At 39.3% G+C, this 20,238-nt stretch overlaps 1 protein-coding gene across 3 annotated transcripts in view; it reads right to left on the bottom strand.

The window, feature by feature from the left end:
• Positions 1–868: 868 nt before the first annotated feature.
• usp53a (ubiquitin specific peptidase 53a) overlaps positions 869–20,238 on the bottom strand; it is a 42,932-nt gene continuing 23,562 nt past the window's right edge. For all 3 annotated transcript variants that reach the window (XM_074662125.1, XM_074662128.1, XM_074662127.1), the window contains 8 exons: positions 17,480–17,648; positions 15,280–15,420; positions 13,459–13,605; positions 10,953–11,739; positions 10,065–10,132; positions 3,646–3,712; positions 2,253–2,986; positions 869–2,164 (listed from right to left, as the gene is read on the bottom strand). In XM_074662125.1, the coding sequence (XP_074518226.1) occupies positions 2,088–2,164; positions 2,253–2,986; positions 3,646–3,712; positions 10,065–10,132; positions 10,953–11,739; positions 13,459–13,605; positions 15,280–15,420; positions 17,480–17,648 (2,190 nt within the window). In that variant the 3' untranslated portion in view covers positions 869–2,087. The remainder of the gene's footprint in view (positions 2,165–2,252; positions 2,987–3,645; positions 3,713–10,064; positions 10,133–10,952; positions 11,740–13,458; positions 13,606–15,279; positions 15,421–17,479; positions 17,649–20,238) is intronic.

Raw genomic sequence — 20,238 nt, 5'->3', positions numbered from 1 at the left:
AAATTAAAGTGAGACAGGAGGGGAAAGAAAAGAGAAGAAGGAAAAAGAAGTGAGGGAAGAAGAGACGGAACAGGAAAGAAGGAAAAGGGAGAAAGAAAGGAAGGAGAGGAAGGAGGGTAGAGGGAGGAAGAAAGGAAGATAGTAAGACAGGAAAGGGGGGAGAAAGAAAGAAAGAAAGGAGAGGAGAATAAGAAAAGGGAGGATGGGAGAGGAAGGAGGGAAAATGGAGGAAGAAGGTAAGCGAGGAAGGACGGAGAAAGGGAGGAGAGGTAGGGGAAAGGGAGGTTAAAAAAAGGTTAAAAAATGTAGGAAGAAATAAAAATGGAAGGGAAAGGGGAAGGTATGAGAAAATGGAGAAAAAAGGGAGGACAAAACAAAAGACAGGAGGGAGGAGAAAATGAGGAAAAGAGAAAGGAAGGGGACAAGAGAATGAAAAAGGATGAAGGAAGGAAAGGAAAAGGAAATGGCGGGAGGAAGGGAAGGAAACCAAAGAGCAAAGGTTAATTCAGAAATTCAGCAGCCAGTGCCTGAAAGTAAAAGTTGCCTTAACAATACACAACAGCAGGTGGCAGCAAAACACTATATTACCCAGAATTCAATATTCTCACCAGCATTTGGAATCGATAGGAAACTGTAAGCTTTGAAAGATGTAGATCAATGGGAAATCTAGATACAGATAATTTGACAAATTGTTTCTTTATTTGGATAACAAAGATCCAATAATTAGAAGTGTTTGTGCTCTTGATAAAAAGTACCATGACACACATATGGTTAAATAAAATTGTTTATTTACCAATTGTTAATCAATAAAAATAAAATTAAATGTTACAAAAAATCTTTAAAATCAAAGAATTGTACAAATCATGGCTCCAATTTCATTTTGTCAGGACATAGAAAAATACAAAAGGCACTGTGCATTAGAGTCTGCTGCATATAGAAAACATTTTGAACCAAAAAATAGTCCACTACTTAAATTTACAACGTGTAATTATTGTTAATAACCCTTTCAAAATAAAGCAAACCACATCTGGCTCTAGATGACAAATGTTGAAGAAACAGGGCAGAAGAGTGAATATTTAATCCAGATATAGACAAACAGTTGAAGTTAATAGCTGTGACAGGTGTAAAAATAAAAATAATCAACCAGGAGTACAGTGCAAAGACATTTAAAACAGGAAATATTGAAGCAAGGTGGGATGTGAAGAGTAGTGAAGGTGCCTTGAGTACGTTTGAACCGATTATCTTAAATATATAAACCTATAACCACATAGCATAGTCCCTGAACACCCAGCAGGGATGGTGAGACATGGGTTCATGAATTTAAAATTTTATAAAAGGAGAGTCAGAGAGAATGTTGTAGGACAATAAATCCTGTGTACCGAGAGGAATCTGAGGTTTTCAGTTTTCATATCTGTCATGTGATCTGGTGTCCTGGAGCATCACATTCACACAGATCCTTGGGATCCATTTTTAGAGATGTGCCAAAATAGTGTCTAATATGTTAATTACCTTTAAAATTATGTGAGGAAACCCACTGACCTGAACCCTGAACCCTCTTAAACTGCTGAAAGGTAGTAATATTGTGTCAGAAAAGAAGAAAACAGGGATGAGCATCCAATAACACTGACATAGGAGTGGTTAAGAAACAAAAACATAAGAGCTTCCATGGAGTGAAGAAAAACTGAACAAAAAAGTTTATGTTATATAATCTCTTGTGTGATAAAGTGGCTTTTTGTGACACATTCTTTACATACAAACCCTTTGCTTTTGAGCTAACGTCATCACCAGCAAAACGTTTAGGCATTTTTCTCTCTGTACCTTTTTTTCCTTTTTTTGGTGCTTTCTTCTGTGCAAATTCACTTTTCATTCAAAGCTTTTAAAGTAGTTCATACCAGAACAGAAAGATAGTTATTCAGGACACCAGCATTCCTTTTTTTCTTTTACAATTTCTTTGGCATCCAGTTTCAGGTCCAACTTTGCTATTTTGATGGAGAAAATTGACATCCCAGTTAGAAGTGTAGCAGTCATAGTGCAGGGATTCCTTTTGGGCATCCGGTTGCTGGATCGTGTTGATGCTCGAGCCAGAATCAGAGGAAACCGTGCTCATCGAGTCCTTTTGGAGTGACTGGGTTCCACTTTGCAGTAGTTTTTGTGGTTGAGTAGCCTGCAAACAAACAGAAAGACTGTGTTAATCCAGAAAAGGGAGAACAGACATTCAATGAGTTTGAGAGATATCAAGAAAAACCTGTTACCTGATTCCACTTTGGTTTTTGAAGGCTCTGATGGCTGAACATCTGGCAAAGGTAGCCCCTTCACTTCTAAATCACTCTCCCCTGACGACGTGTGGTCCTCTGCCTTCATGTACAGAGCAGGTCTTTTGTGGTATTTAGCTCGGTAAGTGTCTGTCATACAGTTATCCACAGAGAAGTATGTTGTGGGAAGAACCATATCTGTGACACCAGGGGAGTCTGTACCGTCTTCATGTCCTGGATTTGGACTTGGTAGCCTCTCATCACTCTCACTGGCCGACAGATCATTCCTGTCCTGGTCTGACGACCCCGACTTGGAGCTGGCGTCTGATGAAAGCCTCTGCTCGGCAGGGGTCTCGATCCAGCGCCGCAAGGTGGTGTGCGAGAGTGGGGACAGGCCGTTTCTGGGTTCATGACGAGGGCTCAGCCTCGCTGGCACCTCCAGCGGTTGTGTGTGGACGCCAGACAGGTCTGTGTGACTGCTGCCAAAGGTTTTTGGAGGTAAAGGCGGGGGGTAGTTGTGCGAGAAAGGGTCATTAAGGGCAGCATTGCCAGTCTCTTCTTGTTCAGAGAACGGTCCAGCAAGGTCATCAGAGCTGTTCCACTCTGAACTGCTGGTCTTTGCTAAGTAGGGGGGAACAGGGCTCACAGGGCTACCATCCACGTTTTCCTCTCGCTCTGGGTCCAAGCCGTTGTTCTTTTCCAAGATCCCAGGAGTGTATCTGAAGGCTCTTCTTCTGCAGCAGAACAAAAACAACACAACTTCAACTTGTGACAAAGTTAGTATATAACATGTTCTATTACAGCCTTATGGCTGACGTGATAACCCATTGGTAACCCATTTGACAGTTACCACTTTACTCACAGTCTTATGACCAATCAGCTAAAACAACTTTCATGTGATTTTCGTTAAAGTAGAATACTAAAAATACCTTTTGCTGATTGTTTTTTTGTTTTTTTTTGGCATCATCAAGAAAATCAAAGCTACAATGCTCCTGTGATCCACCTGCTTTTGCTCTCCATAGAGACTGTTTTTTCTGCAATACTTAGCCTGTTGGTGTCATTGGTCAGTACTTTATCTCTTTTAAAGGTACTTCAATTAGTAACGCCAACACTCCCTATTCTAAGACCTAGACTCTTGCCCACAGGTCCAACACATAAAAAAACAATGCAAGTGGACAGAGTTTTAAATATTTTAATTTACCTTATCAGATCATATCAAATGTTTATGCCATAGATTTGGCATTTCTCTGTGTGAATTTCAGTGCATAAAAGTTGTGTATTATCCTGTATGTTGATTTATATTTTTCTTGTCCATTGTCTTTCTTTTTATTGTGCTACTTCACAAAAATAAATAGTTCACTAAAAATGGCAATGTACAAAAACAAGCCTTTACCTGTGTATTGGAAGACCAGACAGCATGTGTTCATCTTGTAAATCTGGAGATGTCCGCCCTTGTTCACCTTAATAAGAAAAAAAAAAGAAAAATAAGTCTCATTTTTAAATCACAATCAGTAAAATTTGCCATCAATCCCAGATGGTCAGCGAAACAGAGCGAGCTAACATCTGTCATGGATTTCTTTTGAAACACAGCTACAATTTTTTTTTTTCCCCATCTCCCCAGCAAAGACAAGTTATCTAACAGGGGTCATGATGAGGTCCAATGCCCGGTGCTGGGAGAGGAAGTATCAAAGCAGCTAGTCTGGCAGAGAGCCCTCAGGCCCCCTGTGTACCAATCTGACTGTCTGATCCAGCCAAAGAACATAGCCCCTCGAAGGGAATTTGGGTTCAAATCCAGGGCCTGTTAGCATCGAACTCACAACACTAATGAAACAATAAGGACCTTGTTTGAACTCGTGCAAATTTAGACTTAGTATCTCTTAAAAAAGATTCCATCATTTTTTTATGTAATTTACGTCATGGGGTGTGGAAAATGAATTACACTGCACTTGTTTAAAAATAAAAGCTGATTTCACCCATTAGATCAGCACAAGCTGGTTTAGAAATAGTTCCCCGGGTGGGGGCCGGTGTGGAGTTTAGCCAAGTTAGCATGGCTGGTGTGATTTACAAGGCCCGAGACAGACAACAGCTGACCAACAGGACGAGGAAGAGAGGGAGAGTGGTGGAGGACCATCTGTGATGTGTCAGCATACCCCCTTTTTTCCCCCGTGTGCTCTCTCAAAGCATTAGTGGCTAAATCCTTTGTGCTGGCATGCAATTACGCCGGGGTCAGACTCCAGACTCCAGATCCCCTCTGCTACACTATTGCATTTTTAAGCCGCTAAGTCCATGTGGCAATTCACAATTTGATGACGCTGATCTGCAGTGTTGGCAAGCAAATCTAACAATATCTATTTCTGAAAGAAAAACAAAAAGAGATGCAGTGAATGATGCTAGAAAATCCCCTGCTCTTTATGCTAGCATGCATTTTGCCAGGAAAAAGCTTGAAGGACAAAACAGCTTGGTTCTGCCTGTTCCTGCTGAAATCAAGAATTTTTGGACACGATGGATGAAAAAAGCCGACTAATTCCATACATGTAAATCAAATCTCCAGGTTTACGCTGTGGCTGATGTCCAGAAGACATTCATTTCCGTAGAATTTTTGGGATCACTGCTGCAGCCAGCAAAAACAGATGTACTCAAGGTGTTCTGCTGTTTACACGGCCTACTGCACTTTCCTGGGAATCTGTCCATGTGCTGTGATTGCTTGGATTAGACTGTGGCTCAGTGGCATTCAATGTACTGTCTAAACTGCACCAAGTGGTGTGCAGAATAAACCCCTGACATTCCCATGCTAAGTGGGAAGAACAAGGATGATTTGGTACACAGGGTTAAAGGAATTCAAGTTTCATATGAAGTAAAAAATCAATTTAACACTTTAGAAAATTAAAGCAGTCTGGTAAATTAAAACAGTCACAGGAGTGTCTCTGATCTCATCACAGGTAATTCTGAGAAAAGTTAAAGAGAGGCACCTGTTTGAAGCTATTTTCCTCTAAAAACATATTGAGGACAGTTAACTGAGAGAAACTGAAAACAGACACGATCCGACATCATTTCAGTTATTCCATCTGCCGGAGAGAGAAGCTCTCAGAGGAAACAGAAAATATGCTTCCACACAGACCATGAAAGTAAACCCTAACTAGGTATGAATAAATTGTTCAAGCAAAATTTCCTGACAGGCCCTTTGAAGTTTTGTTGATGTGACAAAAAAGAAAAAAAAAAAAAAAACTCAACATTTTTTAGTAAGGAGGCTGTCAAATTGAGATTTGTAGTTCTGTGCTGTCTGGGGAACTTAAGATTCTTCAACATCAATCAGACTCACAAGCACATTTGTGGCTGAGCTTTTCATTAAGATCTGAACTGAAAAGAAAACCCTGGAAAAAAGTCAAGATTTTAACTCTTGTATCTGACAGTGACTGAGAAAAGTCACAACAAACTCCTGAGCGGATGAGTCTTACACAGATATCAATATGCCAACGTATTTAGATACAACCAATATTACAACTGTGCTAAAATAAAAGCACATCCAATCTTTTTTTGGTTTCAATGATATAAAATACTACCCACAGAGTAATTAAATGAACAAACAAACAAAAAATAAATAAATAAACAAATAAAAAAAAGGGTGAATGAATAAATACAAACAATTTCAGAACTTTTTTTCTGTCAACATGCTTAGTAACAGTCTGTTGGTTTTTCTGTTTTGGCTTTTTGGTTGTTTGTTTGTCATTAATGACTCATGTTGCATTTTACCATTGAATATATAAGCAATAAAAGCCTGGGTAATTTTTTTTCCTTGAGTGTTTTAATAATATATATATATATATATATATATATATATATATATATATATATATATTTTGGGGGGGGGGGGTTATTTATTTATTTATTTTATTTCAATTCTTTCAAAAAGTTACAGACACATCAGCTCAACTAGATGGAATAAACTGATTTTTTTTTCTTACTTTTTGGAAATTCAATCAGTAATTTTTTATTTTTACGCTTTGATTTTTTTTCTAACATATTTTCATGAATTTAAACTTTGTATAGTTGATAAGTTTTTTAACCCCCTGATGTTTGCAACTTCCTGAAAAAAGTATATATATATTTCTGAAAAAAAGAGAAAACAATTTTGTCATGCCTGAAAAATAATGAAAACACCTTAGGAAAATATTTTGACACAGGCTATTATGCAGTTCCTCCATGGAAACCATTGCATTTAGTAGAAAATGATAATAAGGATAATAAAGAACTCAATTTTTTCAACTTGAACATATTTCTATTTTATTTTTGTCTGAAAGCTATGTAATTTTAACATCTTTCTGAATTTAAAGAAAAAATACAGATAAAGAACAAAATCACCTCCTCTTTTATTTCCTTTATATTTGTCTCACAAACATTTCCTTGCACCATCAACCCAAAAAAGTCAAATGTGAAGTTTATCCAAGACTTTACTGTTTGTATAATTATACTGTTGCATGTAGCGTTGCAGTGTAAAGCCTTTGTTTTTTCACGGTCTCCCTTCTTTTTTGGGGTTTACAGGAACCAAAAGAGGCAGAACAAATTCAAAAAGGTTAAATTTACTGTCATGATCCCAGGTTGAAGGGCACCCATCTCCTGACAGCCCTGACCTTTCACACGAGCTTTGACAGGACACTCTGCTTCTGTTTCCTTTTCGGTCTGATGTGGCCTAAGGACTTAAGGTTATCGAGGTGACTCAGAGAAGCCACGATGCAAACCTCAGATCTCTTATTTGTTGCCAAAGAAAAATTTATAATAACAACCAAAACAATGAACCGCAGCGGTCAAAAAATTGTGAGCTGAACTCCTCGCCTGCCCACCCACATCTGTGTGCTTTTAGAAAGGATTTTGGACTTTAATGGACTGCTGGAATCTGCTCAGGCTTCTCTGAAACAGCAGCTCACGCCAGACTACCGCCGCTGAACTCAAGCCAAATTGACTTTGGAAACATTTACTGCGGCTTGTCAATACAATTTCCAGACAGAGGGGCATAAATATCACAGAGTGGCTTGAAAACAACGACTGGGGAAAAGACCCCAAAAGGCCTTTGAACAGAATAGTAGCCAGTTTAAGATTTAGCAATAAACAGATCAGCATTTCAAAGCATTAGTCAAATTAAAGAGCATTAAGTCAAGAAACAACTGTAAATACTTTCAACATAGAAAAAATAAGCTTTGTGATGGTATCAAAAAAGAGGCATGAGTACTGGACTGTTATACCTCACTTTAAACACTAGGGGGCAGACAACCTGGATGAGTTTGTGCAGTGTTGATCACACCAACATTTCACCTCTACCTGAGTGCAAAAAGTAGATTGTGTAATCAATTAATGAACTCTTCAGATAAAGTGAGGCTTAAAAATGTGCATGAATTAAGAAGAAATATATATTAGTAAGTATAATAAGTGCTACAAAGAAAAGTGGTATTTAGGTTTTCTCATGTTTGATTACCACCTCCTGACAGGCCCACTCATGGCATTTTCCACCCGGCTGGGCACAGCTGGGTGGCCCCTGCGAACTCACTCATCTCCTGCTCTTATTGAGGATTAACTCATGTACTCCTGGTCAAAGAATTAGTGAGGCATTTTTTAAATATTTGTTCATTTATTAAGATATTTCCCCCTGCTGCTGATGGGTATATTATGAGCAGGCAGGAGGCATATAAAAAGCATGTGACAACCCCCCACCCCCTCCGCTGTTCATGTAATCTACCTTCATCCTGTCTGGGAGATAAAAATAACTATTTTAGCAACTTGTTACATGACTCATAATTTTCCACTCTAAATTTGTTCAGTCAGCTTCCCTCTTTTAAATACATACATATAATGGGCTTGGCATTAACTTTTTTTGCTCACCAGCCACTGTGGCTAGTGGTTCCCCAGAGTTACTAGCCACAATTTTGTTGTTGGATAATTATGTTTAATATGATTAAAGTGGATGAAGACCTGGTAAAGTTAACTTGAAATAGATTTACAACCTTTTTTTAATGTAAATGATCCCTTTACACACTCAAATAAAGACTACATAAATAAGGTATTGAAAGGAGTTCATTATTGCATTTAATGAAAGTTGTGAAGGTTGAAGATTAATTGAAAATATAAAAACTAAACTGAAAAATCTAGCTAGAAACACTGTCTGCTTAAATATTTATTTACAACAGTAATTTTTTAGTAATAAAATAAGTACCGTACTTTCTGGACTATAAGTCCCTCTGGACTATAATTTCACATTTTCTTGAAGTCGTATCAGTCAAAAAATGTGTCTTGAAGACGAAAACAACAGATATAAGTCACACTGGACCATAAGTTTCATTCATTTAGAATGATTTGGTTTGTTTACAGTATTTCCAGAGTGAACTATTTACATATAACCTTGATAAGTGTTAGTGTATTAGGAGGTTTAAATATTGTTTCTTCAACTCTTCTCATCTGTAACCAGTTTCTCTTCTCTCCTCTCCCCCTTCCCTCCCCTCCCCTGCACATATATTTATGTTTTACAAAACATTTTAGTTCCATTACAAGTTTCTTTTTCAACAGCTTATGAATTAAAATACAAATAAGCAAATAATTCAAGATTTTTAAGTTTTTTTTAGAGTTTGTGTTTTCTTTATTATCAATCAACAGTTTTTTACCATGCTTTTGTTGACCTCACATTTCGTTCTTTTTTGTTGTTCCTCTTCAAGCCCTGCATTAGGGCTGAACGATTTTGGAAAATAACCGAAATGCATGTTTTTAGACCAATATTGCAACTGCGATTTAGCGTGCAATTTTTTTATTTTATTTTATTTTATTTATTTATTTATTTTTTTTTTTTTGGGGGGGGGTGATAATCTTGCATTGTTCACTTAACACAAGTTTTAAGTCATTTTATAGTATGTCTAACCAACATAAGATACTGTTAGCATTTAAACAAGTCTTTTTTGCATTTCTTAATTGAAAAAGAAAAAGGAACACTGAAATTTTACTGACCTCCAGTTGTCAGTAAGAGTAACAAACCATACAGAAAAAAGTGACCAAGGGGTAAGGCTCTGCGATCTATTGGATGGATCTTTTTTAGCTCACAGGGTTTTGTTTGCAAGAAAAAAACAGCATTTTGACTTGGTTTTAGCTGGTTTTAAGGCAGAACAAGTACAAGTTACTATATCCCTACAGGTCTGTGTATATGAAACTTTTTTTTCTGTTATTGCAGCCTTTACGATTTGAAAATTGCATTCTATTACATTGCGATGTCTGTTTAAAATTGATTAATTGTTCAGCCCTACCCTGCATAAGTCTAACATATACTTAATGTTGTTTCCTGTTTGTCTTGCATGTGCTTTGGGTTGCCTATTTTGACATCTGACCAGGGACTATGAGTACAAACAGTCCTTTTTTCCCTTTGCACATTTTCTACATGTTGCATGACGTACACTTTGCACTGGAGAAAAGGTCAAAGCCTGTTAGTGAGGTACCAAAGCACACTTATTCCCACCCAGTATCCCCTAAATCAGACTGTGACATTAACAGCACTGCTGGAGCAATAAATCAGGATAATTACTCTATACATTTTAAATGTTGTAAATCCTGATAAAATACAAAAGTGCTTTTTTTCTTGACTCTAAAAGCTGAACTTTTTAGAGAGAGTGCAACTTAAACTTAGGGCTCTGAGATGACATTTGCTTTCAGTTTCTCAGTTATAATTCAAAAGTTTAGACCTGAATATTTTTAACACTTATACTTTTAGTTTCATAAAACTTCTGTCATCGCTTTGCTTGTGTTCAGAAAATAAATCTTGTCAAAGTATCAAGAGTTACTCACCAGCGGAAAATGCAGAGTGCAAAACGTCAGCCTTGGAGTCATCATTTCTTCTCTGAGGGAAGTGATCCCTAAAATACAAAATAAATTCAATTATTCATGCATTGGGGATTGCCACAAGAAATCCCAGGGCTTGATCTTTTACCAACCACTTAAAAGGAATAAGATGGATACTTGCTGTGAGCATCAAAGCGGCAATAAACCCTCATAACCTCCACCTAAATAAATATTTTTATCATGAATGATTTAAGGTGAAATCTGATAGTAATTCCTGCATCATTCTTTTCCCGACTCTGAGGATTGCACATGTGTTAATACCGTCCAAACATTGAATTCTTTTCATTTGCATTACTGTTGTAATTATTACTGTTGATAGTTATTGTCTATCTGCAAGCAAGTGGTAAAAAGGTGTTGCACTAATAGAGTGAAAACTGGTGAAAAACAAAAGTAAAAAGTTATAATCTAAATTTAATCACTTTGGTGAAAATCTTTCCCTCAATGAGATTTACTAATCAAATGAGCTTTTCTAAAATACCTTCAACACACAGGCTTAAATAATGCACACATGGTAAAAGAAGTCAGCTTTCTGCTCACTCTCTTCTCTGAGCACATGAGGTGTCAGCTAGTTGGGATCATTAACTCCAAACAAGACCTGCACAACAAAGCCAACAAACAACAGCTCCAGCAGAACAAGGCTGCTGTGTCTGCCTTGTGTGCGTTTATGTTAAATGGGTCTGGCTATTCTTAGAAGCATTCGTGTCTTGTGTTTAATCATTCACAAATGGCAGCACTTTTGAGAGTTGGGTATGACAAAGCAGCAGAAACTGTGCAATAGCTGTTTGGGTGACAAACTTTGCAGGGACAATGTTTTGTCTCAGATGGATATTTTACCTCGATAGGTGCAGCTCAGGAATGGGCCGGAGGTCCTTGGAGGACAGGTTCTCCACAACAGGAGAGTCCAGGTTTGCCGAGCCATTACTCAGCCTGTCGCTGCTTTCATATCCAGACTCAGTTCTCTGGATTTTCCAGTTGTCATTCCGCACTTTAAGGGTTGCTGAGCCCTTCGATCTGTCCTTGTCGCTGTAGCCGCCCCGGCTGTCTGAGTCCAGCGAGCTCCTGCTGCCTCCAGTTTCATGCCTCTGCTCGTCCTCGTAGATTGTCATCAGGCTCTTGGGTTTGCGCTCTTCTCGTCCTCCCCATGTATAGTCTCTATCCCGCTCTCGGTCACGGGATGGCGACTGGCTGCTGGGTCTCCTTCGTGGGCTGTGCTGCCTTCGCTCTTGAATAACTGAATTCCCACCACTGCTGCTCAAAACCTTGTCTACATTCAGCGCCTCCCGCATGGGCTTCCAGGGACGGCTGGCCCTGCTGCGGCCGTTCCCTCCACTTCCAGGACGCTCCCTGGAGTCCTGGCTGCTGTCCGTGTCATAACCATTGGAGACCTGCTCCAGCCTCCGGCTGTGATGCCCACTGCTGATGCTGGGCACGTTAGGCAGCACTTGGACTCTTGAGTGAGAGCGAGTGGGCTCGTGTGAAGACCTTCCACCAAAATGAGGTGTTCGCTCAGTCCGGGTGGGACCTTTACCTTGGCTGCTGTACAGCCGTGTTTCAAGATGTTGTCTGAAGCCGTTTTCTGGAGGGGAGACGGAGCGGGAGTAGGTCCTGTCATGGCCTGGATCTGGATACCAAAATACAAGGTTTATGTAAATTAAGGATCAAATCACAGCAGATGCTTGAATTGTCTGTAAGAAAACTCAGTTTGCTAAGACAAACAAGAACTTGAAGTAATTTAAAGAAGAAGAATTTGCTTGAACATGTAACAGAGACATGTCTTTATGCAGTTGGGATTACATGAAAATATAGGAAATAAAGGGCCGACTTTCACTCCTGCTCTGCAGTAGCAAGGCTTGGGGTGTTCTGGTCACAGTGCAGGTTGTGCAGAAAGTGAGAGAAGGGCATGATGACAACAGGGTCACTGACATTTATGTCTGCGGATGACGGGAGGTGTAAATTACAGCCGACGGGAGTCGATTTTCCTCGTGGTGTGAACACAGAGGGTAGTCAGCTCATGCACGAACAGGTGATGAAAAAATTGTGCTCTTGTGTTCTCACATACATGCATGTTTTTTTCCAAATGCAGTGAGGAGTGACAAGCCTGTGTGCATGTGTGTGTGCGTGTGTGTGTGGGCTCCTCCAAGGACACTTTGGAAATATATACGAGCAGACATCCTTCCTGGAAAGCAGTTCATTCCTGTCAAAGTGGACATGCACCCACACACAGTTCTTTCTCCTGAGCACTAAAACATCTCAAATCAAGTCTGACAAATTCTGCAAAGAACTTTTCTTTGACGGCTGACGGCGCTTGAATCATGGATAACATGTTTGGTATCCAAGTTGTCCTGAAAAATCTGTTGTAATGTGTTTGAGGAAACAAAAAGGGGATTTAATGCTACATATAACTGTCAGTCCTTGAAAATAAACCACCAGAGATTGAGATCCTATTGCTTTGGATTTTGCTGACTGAAAGCCCCAGTTAAATCGCTCTAAACACTGTTCTCTTCATTCCAGCTCATATATATATGATACCAGTATGTTTTCAAGAGTTCCAGCCTCTGTGCTGTCGGCAGTAAACAAGGCTGTGGATCATTTTGTGAGAATGGAAATATGTCTACATTATTACAGCCATAGATCACTCACAAACACCTCAGGACTTCCCCAGTTACTTGAGCATTTCTCGAGTTTTGAGCAAAGTGCTGGCCTGGGCCACAAGCTGTGCTGCGGTAAATTCTTACCACTTACATTAGCTGTAGTGTCACCTACAGCCCCCGCATTCATCACAACAACGACTCGAGCCCCCTTTAGCCTCCAGCATTCAATCATAATGGGACATGAGCTTGCTGCTAACACAGGCTGCTGCTGTTGATGTGGTGGATTTGGGAGGGTGTTACAACTGTTGCACAATAATCCCTTCAGTGAATCTTAATTGAGCGGGGTGATGCTCTAAAAGAGAATTAAAGGAGAGAAGCGTTCAGAACAAAACACACTTCAGCTCTGATGAATAAGGAAGGAGGGGGATACGGGAAAAAAGTGGCAGGACTGTAAAGCTTTCACCCTCTAATTAAATGATACAGCGTTAATCTCTGTTTGGGTTTATCTGCTTAGTTTAACTTTATGTTTGTTCAGAAGGGAAGAGAGCGGCTCGGAGTATGAGAGAGTGAGATGAAGGCAGGCTCCGTCTACAGACGTCAGCACTTAATCCCCTTTCTGACACATTGCTCCTGGTTACATAAGGGGGCTGGGGAAGAGGAGGGCTAGCCTTTTGTACCTAAAAGCCTGCCTATCCTCATGTTTACCTCCTTTCACACGTACATCCACGTTGTGTCCAGAAAGAGCTCACCTCTGTAGCGTGACTCCAGCCTCCGTTGACCGCTCCTATCAGGGTCTCTTCTGGATGGATGCATCCCGCGCACCTCTCCTGCTTTCTGGGCAACTTCTCGAGAAATATCCCTGAGGCGACTCTTGGGATCGCTGGAACTCATTTGCACTGCGAAAAATGAAAAAATGTCAGGTTTAACATCAGGAACTTCATACAATTTCCAGAACGGGGACAGAATATATAAATATCTATATTTTGTCTTAGCTGAACCTGAGCTGCAGCGGGGGGGGGATTTCCACCACTGTGCCGTCACCATTAAGAGTATTTCTGTCTCAGTGTATGCATATACATCTATTGTCACCACATCCTCATCTGATATCTATTCCCATCTCTTGGTCCTTAGCATCCTTAAGGCACTGAGTGTGTACACACAGTCAAACTTTACACACACTGCGGTACATTTTCTGCAACATGAGTGGAATGGCATAAGTGTGGAAACATGGCAGCACTGAGACTTTTTTGGCCCGTCTCTGACAGATATTCACTTTGAAACGCAATGATTAGTCCTGGCAGTGGAAAACATGAAAACATGATCGTACTGTGGGCTCTGTTAGCTGTCTGAGCTTTCAGCAGGAATCACTGTGAGGAGGAGATGACATTTCTTCACATATCAGGTTGTTTTTGAGGTGATATTTCAGATTCAGTCGTCTCAGCACCAACACTACAACTTTACACAGCAGGATTATTAAACCAGCTACAAGTTTTAAGTTTTCAATGCTCTGACAAGTAGGGATGCACGATATTATCGGCACAATATCGGTATCGGCTGACAAAAGCTTAAAAACACGTTTATCGGTATCTGCAGATATGAAAATTTCTGCCGATAAGATGCTATTCAGTTAGGATTATTATTATTTACCAACTGAAAAATAAGCTCCTTAAATAAAATGTAGCACTTCACTTATTTACACTGCAGAGCTCTGTGTCTGTCACCAGGTTGTTACAGTAGCTCTAAAATAATCAAATGCAGCTTGGTTATGTTTAAAAATGCATTGTACATTTAAAGTTCATGTGATCTAAAGAAATTATTTTTCTGTATTTCAATACTGAATGTCTTGAGTTTGAAAAAATTTCTTATTTATAGTAAAATCAAATGTTTTTTTGTCTTGTTTTATGTGTGTTTCTTACACAAATAAGACCGTCACATTAAGAGTAACATATAAATTCCAGTACAGGATAGACTTAGCTTTCTTTATGGTGAAAAAAACAAACAAACTTGTGATTATCTGTATTGGTATCAGCCAAAAGGAATTTCGATATATGGGCATATCGGATATCGGCAAAAATCCAATATCGTGCATCCCTACTGACACTGTTTTCTTCATTGCCTTTCAGAAATCTATTCTTCTGCACCTTCTAATTTAACCTGATCATTCAGAAGTATGTGCAGAATTTGCAGCATTGTGTGACATCTCTCCTAAATAAGTTCCCTAATCCCCTCTCTTTTCCAAGCACGGAAAAGCCTGACATAGTTTTGCAGCAAAGGACATTTAATAATTTCTTCCTCTAGTTGCTTCACCAGAATTGAGTTTGTCAACACACTCTGTGGTTACAAATATTTAGAAATCAGAAAATATTTCAAGGCTACACCCACTACTACCATCTCACAAGCATCTCTTGTGCTGACATCCTGGTTTTCAGGCTTTCTCTTTTACATTTACCTTAAACAAAGATTCAGTTTTCAAGAGGAACTGGTGCAAAGAAGCTTTTCGGGTTTTCAAATTCAAATGAACTAAATCATCCCTCCATGCATATTGGCGTTTTTAATAGTTTCTATCTTACCTGGTCCCCGTCCTGCACTGGTCTGACCGCTTCCTCTGCTGAAGTTTGAAGGACTCTTCTGTTTGAAAGAACCCTGGCCCAGAAAAGCATTCAGATTCTCCCTGGTGAGGTCCAATTTCTTTGGGGTTAAGACTGGGGAATCTGCAAAACAAAACACACACACAAATAAATAAATAAATACAAATCAAACCTTTCAAGCAGAAGCCATAAAGCAGGATTGTCTCTCCAACAAAAAATGCAATAAACCTTGTTACATAAGTTTTACGATCCAACATAAATTTGATACAAACAAATACCACGGCACCTGAAAATAAGAAAGACAAACTGACTGAAACAATCCTCACTATATTCTCTTTGATTCTGAAGGATGATCCAGTTTGGTCCGGCGCCCTGTCAGCTCTGATGGCCAGTGAGCTGATGCTACAGCTTGGACCTGGGGCTGGGCCAGCACACAGAGTTGGAGGAGGATCTTTTAAGGGGATAAAAACCTCCCCAACCAAACAAATCCAGGGATATATAATCCAAACTGCAGAGCTGCTCATAAACAAATTTTCATTACTGCCTGCAAAGGCAACTTATGATCCGGGATTTAACACGCTCTCTAAAGACTTGTTTTTCTGTGTGCTGATTTTTCCCTGAACCTGGCGATTTGTAAATGAAGAGTTTTACTGAATATTATGAAAACACGTTGAATTATATCATTTATGACATAGCCCGGATTATGATAACGACCTAAAATGTAATAAAACCTGAAATATAATAACTTGTTGCCCAAAATGTAACAACTTGTTACATTTTGGGTTTTATTACTTTTTTTTTAATTTTATTTTGGGCTTGGCACATTTCTTACATTATTGACCAGTTATTGCATTTCAGGTTTATTACATTTCTTTTTATTACATTTTGGGTCATTGTTACATCACGGGCTCTAAAAAAAGCAGTCACAGTGTTTCAGCTTGGGGTGCAGGGTGAATCACACCTCGCATCTACGCCACAGAAATTTGCATTTTAAGATTTAAACAGAAATAACTTCAGACAAAAAGAGAGTTTTATTAAGAAGAGATCACAAATCTATCAGCTGAATATTGATATCAGCCTGTACCATACAAAAATGGGCCTACCCTTTGTGCAGTAGCTGATACATGTCGATTGTGGTTATATATTTAATTGTTAATTGATAAATTGCTGGCCGCATGTTTCTGCCTTCTCTGATGTACTTTTATAATCAAAAAAGAGACAATTTTGCACTAAAAACAAGAAAGCCTGATGGTGGAAATACTCATTATTTTTATCTTAAATTCTTATACTTAAAAACTGATTTTGTTGCTTTGCTTTGCTTTGCTTTGTGATGACTAAAACTTCATCTTACTGGGTTTGGGTTGATAGAGAAGACCGACAGAAAACTTTGGACCAATTTTTTTTTTATTTTTTATTTTTGACATAACTGTTTCACGTTAAAGACTTTCAATTTGAAGGGCTCTTTGTAAACCTTTGTGACTAAGTTTATGCTCAACTAGAGACATTTCAAGAAAGTTCTCACTTATATAAACAGTTCCCCCTGCGAATGAATGACTTCAATGTAGAACAATATGACAAAACAAGTCGAATCAAAACAATCAAACAAAAAAAAGTATCAAAATAGTTTGGAAGCTTATTGTCGTTTTTAACAAAAGAAATGCTATATGTGCAGTTCTTATTGATTAGCGCATTCCTAGTTTAGACACTTTATTAAATATTTCTGTGATTGTTTTCAATATTTTGGACTAAATAAATGAAAAAGGTACAGCCTTTAGCCCCAATAAGGTCCATTAAAATTGGCATGTGGTTTATTACTAAATCAAAAGCTGTTCGGCATTGGCAAAAAAGATTTTGCTTTTTTTTTTCAAACTCAGCTCTGCAGCACATGCTACAAATGCATGAACCTTAAAATGTGGCACCACTTAATAGAGAAACAAACAGGCTCTCCAAAGGTGTAAAAGGCATTGTTATAACGAGTTAATAATCTATCAAACACAAACTGCCTGAAGTTTTTGAGCTAAGTTTACGTAATCTTTCTCGCTGCCAAGAAAAAGGTCTACAGCTCAAGTGAAAATAATTAGTTTGGGTAATAATGTGAAAGTTTTTCCAGTCTCTTTACTTCAGTGAATCACAAATGAACACTGACAAACACAGAATAATAACCCCTGTGTGGGGACACTACCTTGTGCATCTCCATTCACGGTGGTCTTGTAGTGCGACTGGCTGCTGTTCTGTCTTGAGGCATCATCAGCGGTGATTGCACTCCCGTCAGGGTTGGAGTAAAAGAGTAGGAGAGGCTGGAAGTGACCTTTAATACATTTGCTGACAACATCTTTCCACCTGGATCCAATCTGAAACACGAGACAGAGAAAAGGTGTTCAAAGCATGCAATCAGAAGTATGAAAACCTTACACTTAGGAGTAGAAGAGAGGTAGATATTAAATACATTTGATCAAACTGATGTTGCAAAAACAGGTTTGAAATTATGGATTTTCATGGTGGAAAAGCCAGCAACCAGGATCAGTTTCAGAAACTGACGCACAGGATAATGTGCTTTGTAGTGAGGCAAACCATCAAATCATGGAAAAGTATCAAAAAAGTAAGTGAAAGTACAGCTTTTAGCTGCAAACTATAGCCTCATATTAAGACCAGCATACTCTAAAATGTGAATGAATATAACACAATGAAGCCAAATCACACAATCACATTAGCTGAGTAAGCTGAGTAAGGTGCGTGTCTCGCCATCGAGGCACAACAAAGGCAGGCTGCAGGCTAACAGATGCTTGTGTGCTTCTTAATTAAGCAAATGAAGGTGGAGGAGGAGGGAGGAGAAGGCGGGAGCAGTTGGGATGGAGAGAGGGGCTTAAGAAATAGTAATGCAAAATAAAACATCCCTCTTCGTTGAACATACAGATTTTCTCGCTGTGGAAAAACAGAGATGAAGCTCCACCACAGCAGTCATTTAGCAGCTGGGATTTGGGGAGTCACAGAAATGCTGGCAAGTTTCGACCCAGGTATGGGGGCTTGGCAGGCGCTGCTGAGCACTGTAGCTCCTCCATCTCAGGTGGGGGATGAGGGAGGGGAGGGGAGGGGAGTCGAGAGGGAGGATGGGAGGGGGGTCTGCACACACAGCACAAGCTGCTGATGGATTGACACGGAGCCAGCCAGCCGCTGCACCACAGTCCCAGAGAAAATTGCGAGCTTGTGAGACAAAAGGCGCGCTCATATTTGCACACCATGAAAATAAATCCAACATTTAGAAAAATGGAAAGGGATGAGGATTCATCCTGTACTCTGTGCATACACACAACAGATACACAAAGCAATAGCTTGCCAGATCAAAACACACACACACATAAAGCTTCCTAACACATGAACAGAACACACACCTGCACAAATCTCCTCAGGATTCTAAATAACCCTTCAGATGTAACCAGAGAGCGATCAGTGAAGTAATGTCTTCACTTCACTACTGCAGTACTTTGTGGTGACAGGGTTGGGGTACTGCAGTGGAAATGGGGTGGGGGGTTGGGAGAGGGCTGACTCTTCGGTGCCATAAAGGCTCATCAACCCAGAGGCTCATGAAGGGCAATCGATGCAGGCCTTATTGGGCGGTAAAGAGGCTTTGTGATGGAGATCTGAGGCTGAAAACTGTGACACTCCGCTGCTGTGAGTGACTCTGAACTACACATTTTTATATTTAGACATTAACAAAAATGTAAACTTTGCACCATGCGTGTAGAGACAACATGGTGTCCCATCTGTGAGCATTTTAGAATTTCTCTTTCCCATCTGGCTTCACTTGACCCAACGAAACATTCTCAACACTCACACAGCACTTGGTATTAACCTGACAATTCCACTAAGACTCACAGTGACTGTGACCGTGTGAAAACTACAAACAAGAGCAAGCTTGCTGTCAGTAAACCATAAACAACCATACAAACCAAACAAACCATTACATAAGATAACTATATAGAAGTTAAGGAACAAAATCAGGGCTAAAATCCACATTTTGAAAAGTGAGCAGTCAGCCCTGAAGTCACCTAGAAAACTGTAAGTTACCAAACTTTTTAGCTGTGCGCCAATTTCACATACTCCTGTAGTTACACTCGCTATTTTGAGTGCATAAGTGTGTTTACACTGACAGTATAGAAAAATTTAGTGCACTTTGATTTCTCAGCTGACACACTCAAATTGGTTAAAAAGTTAAGCGTGCAACACTGGAAACTTCTGACCCTTAACAGTCGCCATGCTAGCTACATAGATGAGCTATGATGGCGAACAGATCAAACGATGGATGACTGTTGCGATTAGTGAAGAGCAGAAGAACGAAGAAGCATTGTTTGATTTGAAACAACTCTACGATTCTACACTTCTACAGTTTCATTCAGCAGGCGCTTTTGTCTAAAGTGACGTACAAAACACGCAAGAACTTCGACTGGAGGGACAAGGTGCTTCAAGTTTGACTGGCCAAGCTGCTGCCATTTAGAGCCAGAAGAAGTTCACATCTAATGATCCAACATCAATAATATTATCCAACATTCAATATGCACATTTTGTGCACGGCTCTAGTACAAACACGATATGTGTTTGTAATTAGGGATATCGGTGGATTGTTGCCCCTCAAAGCTGGATCGGTTTTGGTGGAAAGGGCCGATCCAGGCTACCGGCTTTCTCCCTTTTCTATTTATGCAGCGCTCTTAGATATTTGATTTGGAATGTTACCTCTGATGCATTTTCTTTGTTTTTTGCTAAATTACCAGTCTACAGGGTAAAAAAATATTACAATTGAATGTTAATTTCTGCACATTTTGAAGAATTGTTTTTACCAAACTTCTGGTAAACATTTAAATATTTTAAAGTTTAAATAAACATTAACTTCAGTAATTACAGATAATCACTTTTTTGCCTTTTACCTAGAACATTACCAGTCTTATC

This window comes from Halichoeres trimaculatus, unplaced genomic scaffold (genome assembly GCF_033239565.1).
Source record: "Halichoeres trimaculatus isolate MK-OKI-2021-1 unplaced genomic scaffold, fHalTri1.1 fHalTri1_scaffold_22, whole genome shotgun sequence".
Classification (NCBI taxonomy): domain Eukaryota; kingdom Metazoa; phylum Chordata; class Actinopteri; order Labriformes; family Labridae; genus Halichoeres; species Halichoeres trimaculatus.
The sequence above is the reverse complement of the archived record's forward strand: the minus strand, read 5'-3'. Positions and strand labels throughout refer to the sequence as shown.